The 20,960-nt window shown below is 43.6% G+C and overlaps 1 protein-coding gene across 9 annotated transcripts in view; it reads right to left on the bottom strand.

The window, feature by feature from the left end:
* LOC117397877 (ankyrin repeat and SAM domain-containing protein 1A-like) overlaps positions 1 to 20,960 on the bottom strand; it is a 60,911-nt gene that overhangs the window by 19,043 nt on the left and 20,908 nt on the right. For 5 of the 9 annotated variants that reach the window (XM_059005041.1, XM_059005043.1, XM_059005046.1 and 2 more), the window contains 6 exons: positions 19,319 to 19,362; positions 18,260 to 18,380; positions 15,956 to 16,485; positions 8,150 to 8,203; positions 6,581 to 6,650; positions 1,119 to 1,249 (listed from right to left, as the gene is read on the bottom strand). In XM_059005041.1, the coding sequence (XP_058861024.1) occupies positions 1,119 to 1,249; positions 6,581 to 6,650; positions 8,150 to 8,203; positions 15,956 to 16,485; positions 18,260 to 18,380; positions 19,319 to 19,362 (950 nt within the window). The other 4 variants (XM_059005042.1, XM_059005044.1, XM_059005048.1 and 1 more) reach the window with 4 other exon arrangements.

The following is a 20,960-nucleotide window of genomic DNA, read 5'->3' as shown; positions in this document are numbered from 1 at the left end:
AGGGCAGAGAGGCAACAGGCTGGTTTGTAATGCATGTAATCCGAGCAAAACACAGCATCAATGATACTTGTTTCTTTGACACACTACTGGAAGGCAATCCCCATCTCCCAGTCAGTTTATACCAAGCCAATCAAAACACCCTGCCGGCTGTCTTTAAAACTGCTGACCTGACGGATTTTTACAATGATGGAGTCCCTCCCTCTCTTAGCTCCGTCGGACTGCAACACAATCCTCATCGCAGGGGATCGGCTGATCCACGAGAGATCGCAGCTAAAGCAGTTTGAAGATTTACTGGTACCTCCATGGAGGTGATAATCTGCCTCTAATGTAGACGAGACAGGTCGAAACATGCCTGCTACCGCTGTACAGATTGTTACATTTCTGCTTGCTTTTTTAATAAGTGCACGGGCACGTTTTCATTAGACAAAAGGTTACACGGATTTCTGGGTAGCAAGCAGAGAAGCGAGAGTAGAGCAAGGTTACAGAGCCTGTAAATATCCTTGAGAAAAGCAACGAGGGGTATCAGCTATGATTCATGCAATACTTCCGGCTTGTTTTCAGAGACATAATAGCAGGTGTCTTTCCAGTCTCAAATATCTATTACTGCACATTTTACATTATAAACGGGATCAAACCTGCTTAAAATAACCAGTCTAGGGACTGTCTGAAAGTTACGACTACTAAAAAGGAATGAAAAAAGGCTTACTGGAATAGATAGATGGTTCTTAAAGAGTGAACATTTTCAGATGGTAAAACAAGACAGCAAGTTATAAAACAATGCACACATACACACACACACAGAGGAGCTGGGCTGGTAGTGTTGCAACATCACATTTTAATCACATTGTCACATGATTTCAATGGAATGCGGACGTCTGTTCAGTGCCTGGCTTTCAGGGCTCTCCAGACAAGCTCAAAACCTGGTAAAAAGCATGTTTAGAGAAGAAAAACCACGACTGATGGAGCAACAGAAGCCAGACCCACTCTGAATGACTTCTAACACCATAAAACAGGGCAAAAAAAAAAAGAGTTACAACTCAAAGCTACATACTCCTAGAGAGAGAGAGAGAGAGAGAGAGAGAGAGAGAGAGAGAGAGAGAGAGTGCTCAGGTACTCACCATGAAGTGCAGGTCATCGAAGCCGTTCAGAAGGAGCTTGCTCTCGTACTGGGGCAGGCCGACGTGCTCCAGCCAGTCTCCGACAGGCTGCTCCAGGGCGCGGGAGCTCCCCCCTCCTCCTCCTCCGCTGCCTGCCGAGAGAGGGAAGCGCTTGAGCAGAGAGAAGCCTTTGAGGCGGTAGCAGCGGCACTCGGAGGACGACATGTGGCATTGCCACATCATTCTCGGCCAGCTGAGCCGCGCACAGAAACACCAGGCCGGCAGTGGAGACAGTGTACAGGCTGCTGGGCTCCCGCAGACAGGGGAGCAGAGCACTGGACTGGACTGGACTGGACTGGGGGTGGTGGGGCGGTATCTACAAACCCTCAGAGGTGGAGAGTGTGAGCGCCCCAGGGCAGCAGAGCACGGGAATTGCAGTCATACAGGTGTGGGTTTGAAGAAACGCGGCCGGACAGAAAGTTACACTCATGTTTACCGGAGAGGAATTAATAACGAAACAGCAGGTGTTCATTTCCATTTGAATTCAAAAGGTAACCTTAGGGGTTTTTACATGATCTTCTTATAAAAACACAAATCAATGAATCACTCTAAAAGATAAACCGATATTCCTAAAGGGTCTTACGCCAAATATTCCAGGATGCTGCAGTTCAGATACCAATATTGATCTATATTTTTTCAACTGCTCTTCAGGCTTGCTTTTATTTTTACATCCAGAGGGTTCCTCGAAGTATAAGTTCTTTAAGACACAAGTTCTGTTTTTCGCATCAGGGTTTGGAGGGCTGCCTCTGGAAAGGACGAGGTCTCTTTTAACCTTTTGTTTGAGGAGTTATCTTATTGAAGACTGTGGCTGGCTTTCAGCCGTTGCACATCTCGGCATGAGAGCGAGCTAGTTAAGATAACGATGTCTGAACAGTCGAGCCCTCTCTCTCTGAGTTCTGACGTGTCTCTCAAGCAGAACGCAGCGACAGTTTGTGTAGATTTCCTATTTAGAGTTTCTGATCGGCAAGTTGAATAAGCATGAACCAGAAAAAACTCACAGTGGGGGAAAAAAAATACCAGCTCACAGTCTATCACTGGAGGCTTAAAATCTGTGACAGACCCAATGCATGCTTTCTTTTACAATGTTGTCTGAAGCATCATCTCCATAGAAGCTCCACAGAATAGCTATCACTGTTTAAGGAGATTGATTGTTTTCAGGGAGTACAAGGTACTCCTGTATGTACTGAACGTGAGCACTGGGTCTCAATTCAAAACATTTTAACTCTTTGTGTTCCTAGTTTTGTTTCTCTGCTCGGTTGAACCCCTACTGTGGTAAGCCCACGCCAAATGACTTCCCTAATCCTAAAAACAATAACAGATTTCTTAGCCATGCCAAGAATAAGTCACTCGATTCTAGAGGTTCGTGTTTTTTTTTTCTCAAAATTGCCAAAAAAGGGATCCTCTATGAAGAATCAATTTTCAGTGTCTGAGGCATTAGTTCTTCCTTTCTTTCAAAATTACCAGCCAAGTAGATTTCTATAGAAAACTCTCATGAAAGGAACTCTGCAAAAAAAAAAAAAAAATCTGACTATGGTAAATTTTCCATGAATCCTTTCTGTTTAAAAAGCAATCAAGACAAATCCAGGATGTCAATTCAATATTTTCAACACAGGTCTTTTAAATCCTTTTGGTACCAGAAAGTCACAGGTTTTGACCTGTTAACCGATTCTTAAACAATGTTATTCTTCAAGGTACACATTTACTAGCCCATAACAAGCAACCCACCTCTTCTATTCCTTCAAGTCAATTAAAAAAAAGGTTTAAAAGCTGCTCTCTTCAGACAAGTGTTTTGTGCGATCCCAGCTCTGGTGGTACCTTTGAAATAATCAGCGTCCAATCCTCATTTCATCGCACCCAGAAAAGTAGATATCCTACCCTGAAACGCATCCATGCTTGTGGTCCCCTCAATGGTCAGTTCTGTCCCTTCTCACTCTCTCTCTCTCTCTCTCACACCCAGACACTGCAGAGCTGCTACTGTTTGTCTGAAGGAGCTTGCCGAATCTCCACGCTCTGTGTGCTTGGTGTGCAGACCTCTCTGTCCCTCCTCCCCCCCCACACCCCTCCTCTCTCTCTTTCCTCAGCACTGACTTGAATAACAGAGCAGGCTGGAGGCAGGGCCACCACAGAAAGATCTTTCACTTAGGATGGCACAATAGATCAATGGAGGAGGGGGGGGGCATGAATACACCTTGGGGGTAGAAGGATCCCTCAATATTTAACAGCACACAAGGGGATCCCTGCCTTACCTTATCTGTCAAGCTACAATATCACTACCCCAAGACCTGCTAGCATTATCAATATGCACTGGACCTAAAACTCAAACTCAATCCAGAATTAAGCTGAGCAGAAAAAGGTTTTTTTTTTTTTATATAAAATGCACTGATTTTAGGTAAATGCACAAGTGTGTGGTTCAAGCATTAAGCATAAAGCAGTGGTGCAATGTGCAATGTTAAATGTACTGGCCTGTGCATACGAAGTTCTCCTGGCTTTTGTGGTCATGAAGGACACATCTACGCACACAAACAGCAGGATTTAATTGGGATTTAAACATGACATTATTCAGCCATCAATGGTCGCAATGCTCTTTATTAAAACCCTATTAGAAAGACCCCCATCCCCCCGTCATGATCTCACGTCTTTCTATCGCTGCCTCAGCTCATAGCTTCCCCATGTGACCGTCCCATCCCAGTGCAATTCTGTACAAATCAATCTCCTTCCCAATCGTGCTGTTTTTTTCTTGTTTTTTTCCACCTCTGCTTTAACAGGGACTCTAATTCACACAGAAGCACGTAGCGATCAGATTTTCAGGACGACAGACCTATGATTTGCTCTGAAGGCAGTCTGGCCGACAGGCCAGTGAAATTACTATGGAAGAACTGCTACAGTTGACCAGCTGGAGACTGTGGATCAAAACATCAAAGCAACTTGGTCTAAAAAAATAAAATAAAAGACATCTGCAACAATTGATAGAACACAAAGAGGCAGGTGCACCCCTAAGAAGATGAGCGGAGAACGTGAAGGCGCTGGATTTCTGTGAACTGCATGCGAGCGAGACCGTGCAAACGCACTGGAGATGATGCGTTGCTATCCTAACCCCTCTGCCAGCGACTCCCCCTTCCCTTTCATTCGCTCGCCTTCTCTCAGGGGGAAGGGGTCAGTACCAGATAAACAAGGCAAATGAACTGGAACCCGGGACAGAAGCCAAGGTTCCTGGTATGTTTGGTGTGAATGTATTTCAATGGGTTTGTAATTATTATCTCCCACAAGGTCAGTCTATTTCAAATCCCTGGGTCCTTATTGATTTTTTTTTTTTTCACTATTGACTATTACTGAAAAAAACTTGACACATTACTGGGGTACTTTGCCCTCTTTGGAACAAAGAAACAGCAGACAGCAACTCTTTACACATGCTTTCATTCTAGAATCCATTTTTCCCCACAGCAGCACTTGGCCGAGTGACTTCATAACCCCCCTGTACTTTCTACACTGACCCATTTAAAAAAAATATACCAACCCAGTCAATTATAGCAATGCAAGTGGGACGGCTTGATCACAAAGGAAATCAGCTCTTAATAATTGAGTTACACTGGAAGTAGATCACTGAAAGATGGGTCACATTCAGAGCCTCTGAAAGTGGGTCAAGGAGCCTGGTCCTAAAATCTCAAAAGAATTTCCAAATTACAGGAGCTGCTTATTCAAGACTTGAGCTGCAAGGAGATATAGGACAGACCACTGGGTTTTTATTTAAAGGTGACAAGTGCTACTTTTGCACGTAGGCTGTGCTTTGATTTCAATCATACTGCAATATTTTGCTGGGCAAATTACTTATTAGTTTTAACACAGACAGTAAATCTCGCCACAGATTTACTGTCGTCTCCCCAATTCATTTTCATGTGAGAAGTAAATGATTTTTGCTTTTCATGCGGTTTCATTTTCAGTGCGTTAAAGATTTATTAACGCTGTAAAAGTTTAAAAACAGCAAAACGGAAAGCCCTGAATGCCAAGTCATGCAATAAACGGTTGTTCTGTTCAATAGCCGAGAGAGAACTTGTAGATATCTGAAATCCCTGCACTGCACTCAGCTGACTTAAGAGGTAACGAGATCTTCTGAAGTGAGGAGAGAGAGAGAGAGAGAGAGAGAGAGAGAGAGAGAGAGAGAGAGAGAGAGAGAGAGAGAAGCCACGTCACTCACAGACATCTGAAAACAGCAGGATTAGGGGAGGCTGTAGGCGATTACCTGATGCGCAGGGGAGAGAGAGATGGGGTTGTAAGAGTTACAATTCAGCCGTGGGCTCCGTCCTCCTCAGCTAAAATCTAAAATCTAAAATCTAGAGGCCATTTGGGGTTTTTTTTAAAGACACTGTTTGGCAGAAATTGCTTTTTTTGAAAAGAGAAACCATTTACTGGACGAACCTATCTGATGCGGGGTACAAAAAATAAATGAAACTGTTTAAAGACAACAGTTCACTGTATTACTATCATCATCATCATCATCATCATCATCATCATCATCATCATCATCATCATCATCATGAATTACGATTATGCTTTATCATTACAATCATCAGCAATAGTACCATCATCATTATCTTCATTACACTCACAATTATCATTTGCACTACTGTTATTATCATTATTCTAGCTATACAGTAGTAATTTGAATGTATCCTTATTATAGTCCTACAGTAGTTATCATAGCGTATCATTATTATTATTACACTGAAGTACATTGTGTCTGTATTGTGTTAATGTGGGGCAGTCATCCCCCCTGAGATTCTGTGCACACCAAGGTTGACAGCCAAGGATGAAATTAGATCAATGTTCGGCTGCGGGCTGTTTTAGGAAAAAGAAATCCATTGAAAAACAACGCAATAAAGCAAAAGATGACTTGCAGCATGTTCTACCAGGAATTTGTTGTGTCCAGCACACCCGCTGCCTAGTTAATTAAATCTATTTTTTTTTTTTTTTTTTTAAATCAGAAAAAGTGGAACACACTAGAATTTGCCTCCCTAACCGGCAGGAGCTCCAAGGCCATTTCTTCCTATGCACCTGTACAACCATTCCTTATGCGTTAGGAACGGCAGGATATTGAAATGACAGAACGGTTTTTAAATCACGCTGAAGTCGTTGCTGTACAGAACTAGTGTTATAGCGACTGCAAGTTGAGTGTCGCACTACGGAGAAATGTACAAGGGTGACGAAAGTCACGCTGCACCCCAGTCCTCTTCAGTGTCACTTTTAGTTAAAAAGCCTTTGTTTCACCAGTGAAACAGACCGTGTCGCGATCAATACGATGGATGAATATCGTAACAGTGCTGCTCTTTCTTGACCTCCCAGCACATTTCACAGCATCTGTGTTTCTCAGAAAACGGCCCATGCGACACAAGGAGGTTATTAACCCTTCCCGGCCGGCAGAATCCTACCTGAGGCTGCGCTCGTCTGGTCTCTGGAGAAGTCGATCCCAGCGCCGATCAACGTCATAATCTTATCAATCTGAAACAAAGACAACGGGGTGAGAAGGCAAGAATGTTATCATTAATATTGAACTGTGATAATCCCTCTCTCTGGGGTCCAGGAATTACCGGATGGATTAGAAATAGCTATTCCCAAGTATTCAGAGCAATCCGGATTTATAGAATTGGTTCGAGTGGGCCCTAAATTAGTGAACAATCAAGTCCTGAATTAGTGAACTGGTCAGGGGTCATTTAATGAATGTGATTGGAACAGAGTCGTGGACTGGGATGAACCTTGAGATCCAGAGCAGGGCTAGTCTTGATGTTGCGTCTGTTTTCAATGTTGCTTGTTCCAACACCCACCCCCTCTGTCTAAAAGCAAAGAAATGTAAAATCTTACCTTGAAATTCAGTGCTTTTGGCCACTTATTTATTTTATTTTGAGACACAGTTTAAGACCGAGCAGAAACCTAAAATCGACTGTGTCAAGCAGACAAACTTTTCGGTCCTGGAGACGCTTCCCAAAACAGTTTGTATCCTTGTCTTACAGTTTCATCGTGTTCTCGATGAGCTTGAAAAGCTCCAGAGAGAGTTCTCAGACTTTTGAATGCTCAAAATCTTATATTTAAAACGCAAATCACAGTTAACCCATGCAATCCCAAGCTCTGAAAAAAAAAAACAAAGCACAACAACGCAATGCATTCTGCACCAAACCCAGACCACTGCGCCCTGGCCAGCCCCCTTTCAGCATGCACACAGGGCGACTCTTCACAAAGAAACCGCAGGAAGCAGCAGCAGCAGCAGAAGAACAGACCTACAAACCGTCACCAACTCACTGGATTCCAGTCATGGGGCTGTGGTGAGGTGAACAGGGATGGGATTTACACACAGTCCTCTTTGCCTTTGAATCAGACTGCATGGCTTTGTGAGACGGTATTCAAAAGGACAAGGACTTGCCATTCAGGTCATCTAAAAGGGCACTGTCTAAACGTTTTCTAATCCCTTTGTCTATACATTAGCTTACGTGACTTTGTCACTTCCACCCCCTTTTACCATTGCACAGTACTTCAGAGCACTGAGCTCCCCCTGCAGATCTGCATACAGGTCCAGGAAAGACAACGCTTGAGATACAAGAAAGAAAACTCTTGCAAAACAGCAGCCCTAACCCGAAGGGTCTGTAAAGTTACTCAGTGCTGAAAGAGTTTGCCATGTTGGTCCCCTCTCATTTTTGGTTTACGGACAGCAAGTATTGGGGAGTAATGGGAACAGCACAGCTAGCAGAACCACTTCAGCATGGTTGCTGAACATATCTTTAGCGTACTTCTCAAGAGCATACAAGCAAGGAGCTTCAACACAGCCCGTTCAACAAAACACAGAATCCAGTGACTGGCGACAGCTGGCTGCACCAATAAAGATCCGGGCTCGTCTGACCCCCTAAAAGAAGAAACACGTTAGCAGCAGCCCCTCTCCCTTCACCCCCCAAACCACCCCCACATCCAAGAGCCCCAGGACACCAAAACAATTTGGGAAATGGTCTTACTCTGTGAACTGACTTAGCTCTGCGGGGCCCTGGGGCCGGGGGCCGGCGCGTCTGCTGGGAGAAATTCAATAACAATCATTCTCATTCTCTGCTGGGTTACACTGCAGGTCCAATAGTGGACGCCGGTATTAAGACGCAAAGGCAACCCTACTGCACTGTAGAAAACAGATTTCGTTTTTATTTTACTTGAAAAATAAGTTTTAAAACACATCATTATTAAATTAGAAGAAAAATACTTAATGAATTAATTTGTAGCGTACATTTTAAATACAAAATGGGTCCAATTCCTGAAGACCACCTTTCATGAGTCCATAGACTTTTTAATATAATTATCCACTTTGGTCATACAATGGTACAAACTGTGACATTGGGAAATGATGATTAGGTACGTACAATAGAGCTGATGACAACGCAGTAAGTGTAACAAACGAGGGAAACAAACAAAAAACATGCAGTGAACGGCAAAGTTGAAGTAAACAGACAACGCTGCAATGTCAGGTGTGTTTCTGGAAGTGTTGCTGAATGGGAAGACAGACAGGGGCTGAAGCATTGCATGGGTCTTCACTGAAGGCTTCAGCTTGGGAGCATGCTCATCACATTGTTGAGTTTAATTGTTAGTGTTAATGAGATGCTTTTACAAGCCTGAGGCTGCATGTGTGTGTGTGTGTGTGTGTGGCAGCGGGGTCTTTGAAAAAGAACGCTGTAAAAAACGCACATAACCTGCTGAACACTGAAAGCTGTCCACAGAGGGCATTAAAACGTGGTGTTTTAGTGGGCAGGGCGTCTCAATAAAGAGGTCATTAAAAGGACGGGTTTTAATTAAATTTCCAAGCAAACCTAAGGGACTTCATCATTGCTGGGGAGGTGCCAGTTTCATCTGGTATTGAGCCATTTCATTTTAATGTAAATCGTTTTTTTTTTTTTTTTCGGGGCGTTCGCTTTTTATATACTGTATGAAATTATTGTTTTCGGTTACTTTCCAAAATTCTTGGGCGTTTCTTTTTTCTGACACAGTATGCATAGTAACTCAGCAGTACTTAAGTTGCACCTTCTTTCCTTTGCAGTCTTCTCAACGACATCCTTATGGTCCCACACATAACATGCTGTAGCACTGTGACCTTCACAACCAGGCTGCGTTTTAACAGCCAGGTCCGTCACACACAAGGAATCTTTCACTTACCCTCCTCTGTTTCCATATGAGAAGCCACACTGTGGAAAGCCTTAAGAAAACCTCGGGACCATGAAGTTGCAATGTAATACCCCATCCGTTTATTATTGTAAAGCCCGTTATCCATATGACATCTTTTTATTTCCTTTAAGTTTACTGGCATGTAACGACAAACATGAAAAAAATAAAACAAAAATATAACTGGCTGATTGACTGAACAGAGCCTCCCTACAAGTTCCATATAATGTGTGATTAAACACTGCTGCCTGGCGAAGTCTAATAATGGCCTAATGATTTGCAAAAAGGCTTTTTTTTAGGAGGGCAGTGTCATGAACACTCTACCCTAATGCAGCTCCATGCCACAAGTGCATCATTAGACACTGGCCTTTAGCTGCAAGCCCACAGGGGAGAGGTTTCAGGGATTACATTCCCTGTGAACCCCCTGGCGCTGCTTTGTAAGAGAGGCTCACACCTCACACAGGATCACAAACCATTAGCGCTCCAGAGGTCTGCAGGAGGGCGGGCAGGCGTGCTAAATAATGTTCATAATGCTGCTAGTGCTAGTAAGCAGTACAAATGATAATTCATTAAACACCACAGTGGATATCATTCCTTTAAGGGCTGATTTCTTAGACTGATGCAAGGCTCTGTGGTGCACGTCTTGCGATTTTGCAAAAGTTTTCCCCATCTAGAAAATGTGCTGTGCTGACACGGCCGATCCCTAGCCAGGTAATTACTTGTTTTTGTAATTGGGAGAAGACTGCATTGGATTTACTAAGAATAGCTGTTTAAAAGCCTTGACGTCAGAGCAGTTCTGAATCAGAAGCAGAGGCGTTCAGTTGTCACGTACTCCCTTCTCGGAGACGGATGTTTTAGGAATATTCTCTACAGTGAAACACTCATCTTTTCCACACACACAGGCTCTCAAATTGTTTGAGTAACCAAAGCCATGTCGCCACCACTGGGGTTAAACGTGACCGCCATTTTGTGCCTGTGTACACGCCACACTATTGATATTGTTCTGTTAAAAGACCATTATCCATTACTGTTATGTTTTAAGTGCGAGTGTGTCTCTGTGTTAGCATAATTAAGGTATGTGTTAGAATTCAGAGCAGATTTAAATCTTAAACTCAGTGTTCAAATTCCCTAGCTGGCCCGTTTTTCTACACTTAAGCCACTGTCTGAGAGAGCAGGAAAATCTAAAGAATGCAGCAGGCAATCGTGGAATTGTATTGAAACAAACAGGATTGCAGGACATTATAATTTGTGTTTAAAATGCAAAAAAAAAAATGCTGGAAGAAGAACAATGACACTCCCCCCCTCCCCTCTCTCTTGAATTAATCTGAGGCTGCAACAAAACTCAGTGGAGCATGTCCCATCTGGTCAAGGCTGAAGTACTGAAAGGCAGCATTAGCAAGTCATGAGCAGTCATTGTAAGTCACTGCTCATCAGTAAGGAAGAGCGAGGCTCATGCAATTCTAATCCTGTCGCCTCGGACTCAGTCACACAGGAAAAGCAGGCTGTGGCTCTCAGAGACCCAGACTGGAACCAGAGGGGCCCCCAGGCCAGCACGAGCCTGGGATCCATCAACACACAGACTGACTGACAATCACGGGGCAGGCAGGCATGGAGGCCAAGGGCTTCCATACAGTACAGCAGTCCTTGACAATGCTGGGCTGCACTGTGACCTGGGCAATGCAGTTTTTATAATTCTACACATCAGGGTACAGTATTAGCACCTCACATGTGGTCCCCTGAGCAGCTACACTCTGTCTCACTGTGTTTGTAAGTGTAACAGAAGGCTTACACTGCAGTTCTAAGTGCTCCCTTCCCTGAATTATTACACAGGACACAAGACAAACTCAGCAAATTTAAACTCATGCAACGTTAATCATAGTCAAATCTGTGTGCAATTCCCCTGCCCATTGGTAGAGGGCTTCCTCCTGGAAACTCATGAATATTTACTGACCTCTGTATGAAACCCCAACAGCAACAGCTGAGGCTGCAGCTCCAGCGACTCTAAAAGGTTTAGATCAAGACCAGATGCTAATATTTATAATGAAATTGCAAATAATTTACAGCAAAAAAAAAAACGCATTCCCTACAGGAAGGCACAGCTGCATCATCTCTAATAGGAGTAAAACTCGATTTTGCTCTCGACAGCCTGACGCTTCCTTCAGTGGAATGGGTATATCTGGCTGAAGCAAAACGTTGAACTCGCAATGTGGGAATTACAGTAAGAAAAACGATTTATTTGTATTTTTATAAAACTGTTTTAATGCATTCCAAACTTTTATAAAATCAGACTCATTTTCTCAAACAGAACAAGCATCTCTTTCAATTGGAATCTAGGGAGAGGGCCGCTGAATTGCACAGGCAGCGACAACGAAAACACCAACGGAACAAGAACTCTACTGAGCGGGGCAGCAAACTAGTCATTGCATTTGAGGAGACCACTGGGGTCGAGAAGCTCATTGTAAAATGCCTTCCAAGGACACAAGGACGAGGCCTCGCAGCCAGCAGTTCTTGTGATACGCACAGCTTTGACAAGAACCTCTAAATAATGTACAGATGCTGGTAATTGTGAAAATGTTCTAATTTTAAATAGAAGTAGGCAGTGGGTGTTCACTTTATAAAGAAGCCCAGCAGTGTTAATCAATTCTGATTCAATAAGCTTTACTTGGGCGTCAATGTGAATCATACTGGCTTGGTGGTGTTCTTCCAATGGTCTCATAGCTCACAGCTTCATATTTGTTTCAGTAAATTCTATTATAAAATAAAATGCTTGATTTCTCAGGACTGCTATTCCAATACGCCTTCCTTTAAAGTTTCAAAAGCTTTACAATACCATTTGAATTGTTTTATTTCCCTTCTCTATGGAGGGAATCATTCGGAATGGCTCTGTTGCAATTTTTTAGGATTTCTTTTTGGTATACAATGTAGAAACCATGTCTGATACTTCTGGTGAACACAAACACTTTTCATACCTTCATTTGAAGGAATGCTTGTTGACAATGACGAATGAAACTTGAATACAGGGTACCAGGTTGTGTTTTACCAAGGTTAAAAAGCTATTGAAGACAGCTGAACTGACAGGGGGTATTGTATTCAGATTATTTAAAATCGTACCTTTTTGTTGGCCGTAAGAGACAAATCCCACTGCTCCCAACCAAAGCAAAGGTTGTCAGGAAATGCAATGGAACGACAGTGAAAGAAGACTGTTAATATTACCTTCCTGAAGAGCCTTATCAAAGAGATGCATCTCAAACCTAACATGCACTATTTTCATCTCCTGATACAGCAACCAGCCTCGGATTCCGACAGATTTCCCATGCATTTCCTTGTATCTCAAACCGTTTTGCTTGAGAGCTCTTCACAATTTACATTTTAATGTCCTAGTGCCGTGGTACATTTTTTTTTTTTTGCAATACAATGGTTTCTTATTTATCTTGAGCTTGATTCTTCCCCTCCACCCATTTATTTTAATCTGGCCAATCATTTCAAACCCAGCTGCCAGCTGCTTGCCCGAATGGTAAACACGTCCCTTTTTTGTGTTGCCTTAATTGCAAGCATCAATCCTATGCTGCAGTGTTAAGATAAACCAGCACAGCGCTCTCGTATTAAACTGCAGCCACGTACAAGAACGCCTGTTTGTTTTCATGTACAGGTTGAGGTCAGCAGGATTGCTGCTGTCTGTCTCTATACTAAAACCGTATATTTTTGGAAAACCACTTATTCAACTGTGATAAAACACCATTCTTGAGAGTATTAACAACAGTGGCACACGGGGGCGTCTGTCTGTCAGTATAGTTTTGAATTTGCAGCCATGGCGAGGGATGTACGTTGAGTGTTATGCTTATAGAAAACGTGCTCACTAGCAGAACAATGTAAAAAGCCAGGACACAAACCGATCACCTCTACACAACCCAGTAGAGAGACCACAGCAGCATCTGGCTAATGCAGATTTAAAACCGCTGACAAGAAGACATTATCTACGGCAGGAGGAATAATTGACTATGCCGTTGTTGATATTTGTATTGTTGAGAATCGTATTAGCATGAAAAGGGGTGATCTGTTACAGTTAAGCAGTGCTGAACAGTGTTGTAATAAGAGAGATGATGGGACGCAGGACATTGCAATGGCTTCTTCAGGTTCATAAAGCAAGGTCTTTGTTTATAGTTAACTATGCCTTTATGATTGGTTGTGGTGGTTCTGGTCTGAAATCCAGCACCTAAGGGTTTCAGTGTCATTCTCAGGCTTTACTTAAAATATGTATTTTAGTTTGAGGTCTCCTATAAATTTTACATATCTATAATTTTTACGGTCCCCCTTGCTGCAATGGCTCAAACTGCCAGAAATAAAAAGCAAAATGATATTTTGTATTTATTTTAGGTGTCTCGTCCATCTGCTTACCCTAAGCAGCAAAGGACGTGACTATCATGCAGTTGTCTTTCTTGTAAATTGGTCCAATCAAAATGCATCACATCCGAAACGTGACAGCGATACATTGAACTTAATAAAAAGAGCAGCTGTGTATTCTGTTGTGAGCACAGCTTCATATTAAAAATCCACTCACTTGGTCGTCTCTCATGGGGGGGGGTAAAGAGAGATGCTGAATAACTGCAGCGGGACGATGCGAGTTAATAAAGATGAAAGCATCGCCGCAAGTTAAAGCACAGCCACCCAGCAATCAAATTACCCACTCCGCTAAAGAGACCATTCGTTATTTATGAGCTAATTAAATATTTTATCAGCGAACAAAACTTATTACAGAAGCCACCTGTCAGGGAATGAGCAAGCACTGAAATAATCCTACCTAGCATTTGCATAAAGCCGGAGTTTATGCAGGTTATTTATAAGCAGCGCAGACACGCTCCAGTCCCCAAACAGCTGAACACAATGGAAACGGATGGCAGACGATTTCCTCCTCAATACAGACACCTGCCCTAAAACACTAAGGTGGAGAATGTTTACGTATGAGGACGTTCCCTGTCCCATAACCATATATAACCATCCATAAATTAACTTCATTTACTGGAAAGACTATTACACTGTCTATTGTTTTACTGTTAATATACAAGCCACAAACCCGACTTTGTTTTTCTGTTCATAAGCAGCCTTTAGCCCATTGAAAAGGGATAGGAGAATACCGCTAAGTGGCTACGATGCTGTCTGTGTCATCGTATGGAAGGGAAGTCAACAGCAAAGCACTGCAGAAACTCAGAATGGCAGGGTGATGTCATGAAAAGGGTTTCTTTGTGGGGGATGGTACACCGCACATGAAAGTGGCGCTCTGCTTGGCTGAAGCCTTCGAAACACTTCTCCTGTGTAGAAAAGCATCTCTCACAAAGCTAAGGCAGGTTCGACACCGTGTCCAAAGTCTAGTTAAGCGTCAGGGCCGTTTGCCGTAACGGTAGCTATCATGATGTTAACGAGCTGGTGTCGTTGGCCATTTTAAAAATTATTATTATTATTTGTTTATTTAGCAGACGCCTTTATCCAAGGCGACTTACAGAGACTAGGGTGTGTGAACTATGCATCAGCTGCAGAGTCACTTACAACTACGTCTCACCCGAAAGACGGAGCACAAGGAGGTTAAGTGACTTGCTCAGGGTCACACAATGAGTCAGTGGCTGAGGTGGGATTTGAACCGGGGACCTTCTGGTTACAAGCCCTTTTCTTTAACCACTGGACCACACAGAAAGAACGCCGGCTGTGTTCTATAAACTTTGCAGGGTTCCATCTCTGTGTGTCCGGGTGTCTCTCTCATCAATCACCTCCCAGTGGCAGCAATTTGTTAAGCATTAACGCAGAGGCGGTTTCCTTCAATTACAAACCACGTCTGGTTTATTAGGTGTGTTAGGGAGCTGGTAATCAAGGCTTTAGCATAGCTCGTCAATTCAGTTTACCAGATCTGTTCCATTGCGTGCCTTAATTACAGAGAGACAATGTGATGTTGCTGCAAGCAGGACGCATACCCTGAGGGTTTCATTAGGAGCAGCAATATGTTGAATAGATACATTCAGAGTATTTTATTCTTTCTGTGCCACCACGGGTCACCTGTCTGCTTTTCCTCCTGCTTTTTTTTTTTTTTTTACAGTAAATTTGACCCATTTAGAAACTCGTGGTTGAGCTCCTTTTCAAAAGGGTTAGTGATCGCGGTACCCATTTTTTACTCAGCCCTGTTAATTCATGTGATTTCATGACCCGTGTTTATTCCATGTTCGTTTGTAACACGTGATGCTGATCACATGTATGACGGGTGCCGACCGAGAATTATTAATTATCTTTACTAACATTATTACTGCTTCCCCTTTTCTTCCTTTGAAAACGTTCAGTTTCTTTGCTTGTTTTTTTTTTTAAACTATAATTTCACAGATAAAATGTAGCTTGCTTGCTGGAAACTAAACAGGACCATATGACCTACAGAAAAGATACCAGGATGCAGCCATTTATCTGTAGGGCTGTATTTTAAATATTGGCATGTTAATAATATGAAGGACCAGTTATAATGCTGATAAAGCGCCTATAACAGGTACACTCATTAAAGCACTGATTAGCACCCCTGCTGTATAGTCATGCAGCATCTTGGGGAGACCGACCAGTACTGACCAGGCTACAGGAACAGGAGTTCTTACCTCGTCCCACTCCGAGGCGAAGGATGGCGATTTCTCCAGCCGCTTCTTCCCTCCGCTGCAATTGGAGATCGATTCACTGCGGCTGCCCAAGCCGTCCTCCTCGCTAGGGGGCGACACCAGCAGGTCCGAGTCCGATTTCGAGAGGCTGCGCGCCAGCTTGAGGTCGCCGGGGGGTCGGATCCGTCCACAGGGGAGAGGCCCCGCCCCCTTTCCACAGGCCCCGCCCCCCGTCTCCTGCTGGTTGATGCTGGTGTGCAGGATGGTCTTGTAGACCACTCTGGGTTTGGGGTCCAAGGGACAGCTCTGCATGGCTGCCCCAGTTACTGCTGCTTCTAAACCGCCTTTGACCTCCACGGCAGACGCTCCAGTCCTGGGTCCGGCGGTTTTGCTGCCACTCTCCCCCCCACCAGTGAAAGGATCCTCCCGGTTCTCAAAGACTGGGGAAGCTCCGTGCAAAAGTCCCGAAAACTGCTGAGGAATTACGCTCCCTTCTAGGCACTCTGTACTCGGGTGTGTGCTCCCGGAGTTATCTACAAAAGAAAGGCAGTTGCACAGTAAAAATGTATTAGGAGGGAGTTTACTGGCCGTTCAGTAGCCCACACAGCTAGAACAGATCTGCGATTGTTCCTTGTTGCTTGTGTCCTACGATGCTTATGAAATTCCAGAGTTTGCAGTTCAAGCTGGCCCTCCCTCCCTTCCTTCACTGTGCTTTGCTGCTCACCGCTCCCTCACTAAGCAGTCTGCTAACAGCTTGCTTTATAAGGTCAGGCTGCAAGGAAGCTATGCAGACCCTGCAGAACAGAGTTTACTTCAGAGTCATGATAGTTTAGAAAGAAACAAAACAAAAAACACCACACACACGCATTCTTCCTCTACGATTCCTATACTGAACAGCCAAGATAACTGCGCTAACTTGTACACACAGCAAGACACTCTGTTCTTCCCAGAGATCATTTGAGAAGTCAGCCCTCATCCTTGGGCTCTCTGATATCAAAGGGCTACTGTGTGTAAGCAAGACTCCTCTTTGTTCCAAGGCTAGCTGGGATACAAGGCTTTTACCCACATCACTCAAATTCCAAGACTGGTTCCAGCTATCCTAATCCACTTTAATTTCATTGTAAGGCAGTAGCTTAGTGGTTAGAGTAGAGACTGGGAGCAGGAGGGGGTAGGTGGGTTTTAAGTACAGATTTTAGGAATGAGTTCACTGTGCGACCACTGTCTTGCACATACTGCGCAAAATCCAAAATATGCCTTCTCTATAAATTAATACACTAAAATGTACTGAAATGAGCAGCAAGTCTCATTTTTGAATGCAATCTTAATTTTATTAATGTCAGCTTGCATTCAGATTTTGAAATGCATTTTTGGCATCCTTGCTGAAAACAGACAGCCTTGTTTGAAACTTGGGAAATGTCAATAACGTACTCAGGGTTAAACAGGGAGCAGCTGTTCCCTCTGAGATTACAGTCGTGCTGTGACCCACTTAACTGTTTCACTGCCATGACAATGCCTTTAAAAACACCTTGACGTGACAATGAAACAGTTCAGAGGTCATACAGCTGGTCTCATCATCATAACATTCTGGCTTACTCCTGGAGCATGTGATTTTATAAAAAGAGCCTTGAATCTTCAATTTAAAGAAAAGAATGTAATGTAATTGAACAAAGACAGATTAGACACTCACTAGGGTACTCAGACTGACAGGCAGAGTAAATACCTACATACACCTCCCCTTCACAAAGACTTTCCACTTCTCTGTCCCTGTACTGCTGCTGCAGTGTTCTGAATTCTGAATCAAATCCAAATCACACAGAGCCACTGACAGCAGCCCAAGCCACTGCAGGCTTTATCACTGGCAGACTGCAGCCATTCACAGCTCCCTATGCCAAGAACAGCAGGGGACTCAAAGACCCAGCTGAGCGAGCTACATTCACCCCTCTCTGTGCCAGGCTGCATTGCCAACGCCTGTGGCCTGTGCCAGGGTGGAGGCACGAGGCTGAATCCTCTTAACAGAAGGGCCTGTATCGGAAAAGGGAGAGGATTAGGAAAACCTGCCAACCACCCTACTGGATAAGAAAAGCGTTGAATATTAATGTGCCGTGCATTAGCACATACCACAAGGAAAATCAATCTTCTTATCAAAATGTAGCCAAAAGAATTCCACTGACCCCAACCCTGATTCAAACGATTCCGCAGACAGAACAAGAGCAGGGAGTTGAAGGAATACAGAACACGCTGTGCTCTGGAATCCAAGAGTCAAGGGGTTCTGCAGCATGCCAGGAACCCACTCCAACGGCCTCTTACCTGCGCTGGCTTTGGCAGAGTGCTGCCCGGGGCTCGGAGCTCGTCCTGAGGGGGGCAGAGACTCGGCGCCCTGGACTGAGTGCTGGAGATTTGAGGAGGGAGCTGGCTTTGGCTGCTGGGTCTGTAAGAGAAAAAAAAACGTGACACTTACACCCAGAACCCAGGTGGCACGGAGACCGGCAAATGCATCCAATTTAATCAATAGAACAGGTTTTGTAATCAGTCATCCACAGTTATGTGTCTGTATTACAAAAAGTCACAAGTAACTTTGCCATTTACATGAACTGTTTCAGCAAACACAAACTGAAACTGCAGCCTTCCCTACACAACATTAGGCTTCCCTAAAACTCTAAACTCTCAGGAGAGTTTACTAAAGTTTTTTTCTTTTTAAAGTGCCAGATAGTCTTCCTTGAAGTTTAAGTGTAGCTCGGGTAGATGAGTTTCAAAGAGGCAATGAGATAGGAGCACAATCAATTAGGAGATAACCACCAGGGAAGGATAGTGATAGATCAGGAGGAAGGATATTGAGGTGGAGATAGAAGGAGAGTGAGAGGAGGGCAGTGATGAATGGGCAGTAAGAGAGAGATAAAATAACTAAGAGAGGGACACTGTGTAGGAAGAGAAAGAGCCAGAGCAGAAGCACTAGGGACTGACTGATCAAAACTGTTGGGACAGCTAGAAACAGAATTGAAACACCTGCAATATGTAGTACATACTTTTGATTATGTGTTTTTTTTCCTTTCCTAAACATAACCAATATAAAGACATACATGTATAGAATATTGCATGTACTATTAACCTTCTACTGAAGTCTAATGTAGTGACTTTGCAGAAACAAACTGTGAGATAATGTGTGCACTAGCCACCACAAACTGGCAGTTTTATTTATCCAGCAATCACAAATAATCAGAGTTACTGGTATGCCATAAGCAAGTGTAGTTCTGCTCCATATGGTGTAAAACACTGCAGTAATGATGGTCTACAGAAAGTCTGGGCGAGATCTGAAACGGAGGTCCATTCTGTACATTAGAGACGCCAGCAGGAACAGAGTTACTATACCTGAGGTAGAAGGCTGTTTGCAGGCAGAGAGACGCAGCCTTCATCTGGAAAACCAAACAAGGAATCACTTACAACTCTGTGCCACTTGGAGGCTTGTGTTCAATGCAAAAATGTGCCATAACCTTTTACACACTGTGCTCCCTCGCTATTTCACAATTCAGCAATTCATGGATTCGGTTTATTCGCAGTTAGGCAATGCGGACCGTTAACTGTCATGTACAAGACTTCACTAATACACGGTTTTCAATGTTTCACTAGATTCTGTTGTTAGTCAGCGAAATCGAGAGAGCTCTGTACTTAATTGTAAGGTACAGACATACAAAAAAAATCTATTGAAATTATTTTAACAAAGTTTAAAATTTTGGTTTTAGCACATCTCCATGTAAAGATCAGCAAGTCTCAAATTGGAGAAAATAAATTCTTAAACGGTCTACACACCCTTGCGGTTGTTCAGTCTGACAGGGATTTCTCTAGTATTTATATACTTCTTTCACTTTTCAATGTCAACATGGTACAAAATCAATGTGAAACAACACTACAGAAGTACATTCCAGGGATGGCAGCAAGACTCCTATTGCAGAGCAGTGTCACCCATTCCAGGTTTTACTACGAGCTTGATTAGCCACAGTGTATCGGTATCAAGCTCAGGTGTGTCTTATTAAACTTAGTAAAACCAGGAATGGATCAAACTGCTGTGCAATGGGAGTCTTATTTCCATCACTGCATCCCCCAGGCAGACATTACCCCTGCTTTGCTTGGAGGTCAGCAAGGCTTTTGGGAAGCTTACAATCTCTGAAGTTGAAACAGGATTGCAATTGAGACCTGCACCTCCCAGTACATGCATTTGACAACTTATCCCATGCTAACCCAGTCCTCAAGGCAGTGCAGGGGAACGCTTCGATTTGACCTGGATAATCCCTGCTGCTTTAAGAAACTGCCAACTCAACAGAGGCTACTTCAAGCACAGGGAAATTAATATTGATCCAGCCCCAGACTGGAATGAACAACATTACTCGATGGCTTTGTGCCAGGCCTGCCGAGACTGAGGGCTTGTTGACAGCTCCTTCTTCCAGCACTTAAACGAATCTACTTTCAAACCAAAAGCATCACAAAATAAAACAATGGGATTTACGAGATCTTACTTGGCAAGCCGCTGTCCCATCACTGCTTGTCAGTGAGATGGGAGGCTGTAGGCAAGTACACATGAGCTGAAGATTTACCCTATAACAACGTCCTCTAGTGCATTAACAAAACCGCTGCATTAAAACAGGCAGTGTCTTGTGTCTAGTATGCCTTCACTTTTGATATCTCTCTGCGTTGGCAGGTCCTCCTTGTTTCAATCGCACAGTCATTGGTGCTTTGACATGCTCAGCAGCTATGCCTGTATGATGTATTACACTCGGTCCCTTCGCCTCCCAGCAGACACGAATTCCCTCTTATTACCAGAACCTGCTTCCCTAGAATGATCATTTACTCAAAATCAGATTATTGGTTTGCAGCAAGAATGAGTGACTTGACTGAAGTGCTGAATGAAGGAGAAGACCAGCCTCCCTCGTTCAGACACTCAAAGGCCATGTCGTTGTCAGGCCAGCACACACTTGAACCAGACAAAAGGTTTCTGTAGTTGGAGGCAGCAGGGTGG

The sequence above is a fragment of the Acipenser ruthenus genome, chromosome 30 (genome assembly GCF_902713425.1).
Source record: "Acipenser ruthenus chromosome 30, fAciRut3.2 maternal haplotype, whole genome shotgun sequence".
Taxonomy (NCBI): Eukaryota; Metazoa; Chordata; class Actinopteri; order Acipenseriformes; family Acipenseridae; genus Acipenser; species Acipenser ruthenus.
The sequence above is the reverse complement of the archived record's forward strand: the minus strand, read 5'-3'. Positions and strand labels throughout refer to the sequence as shown.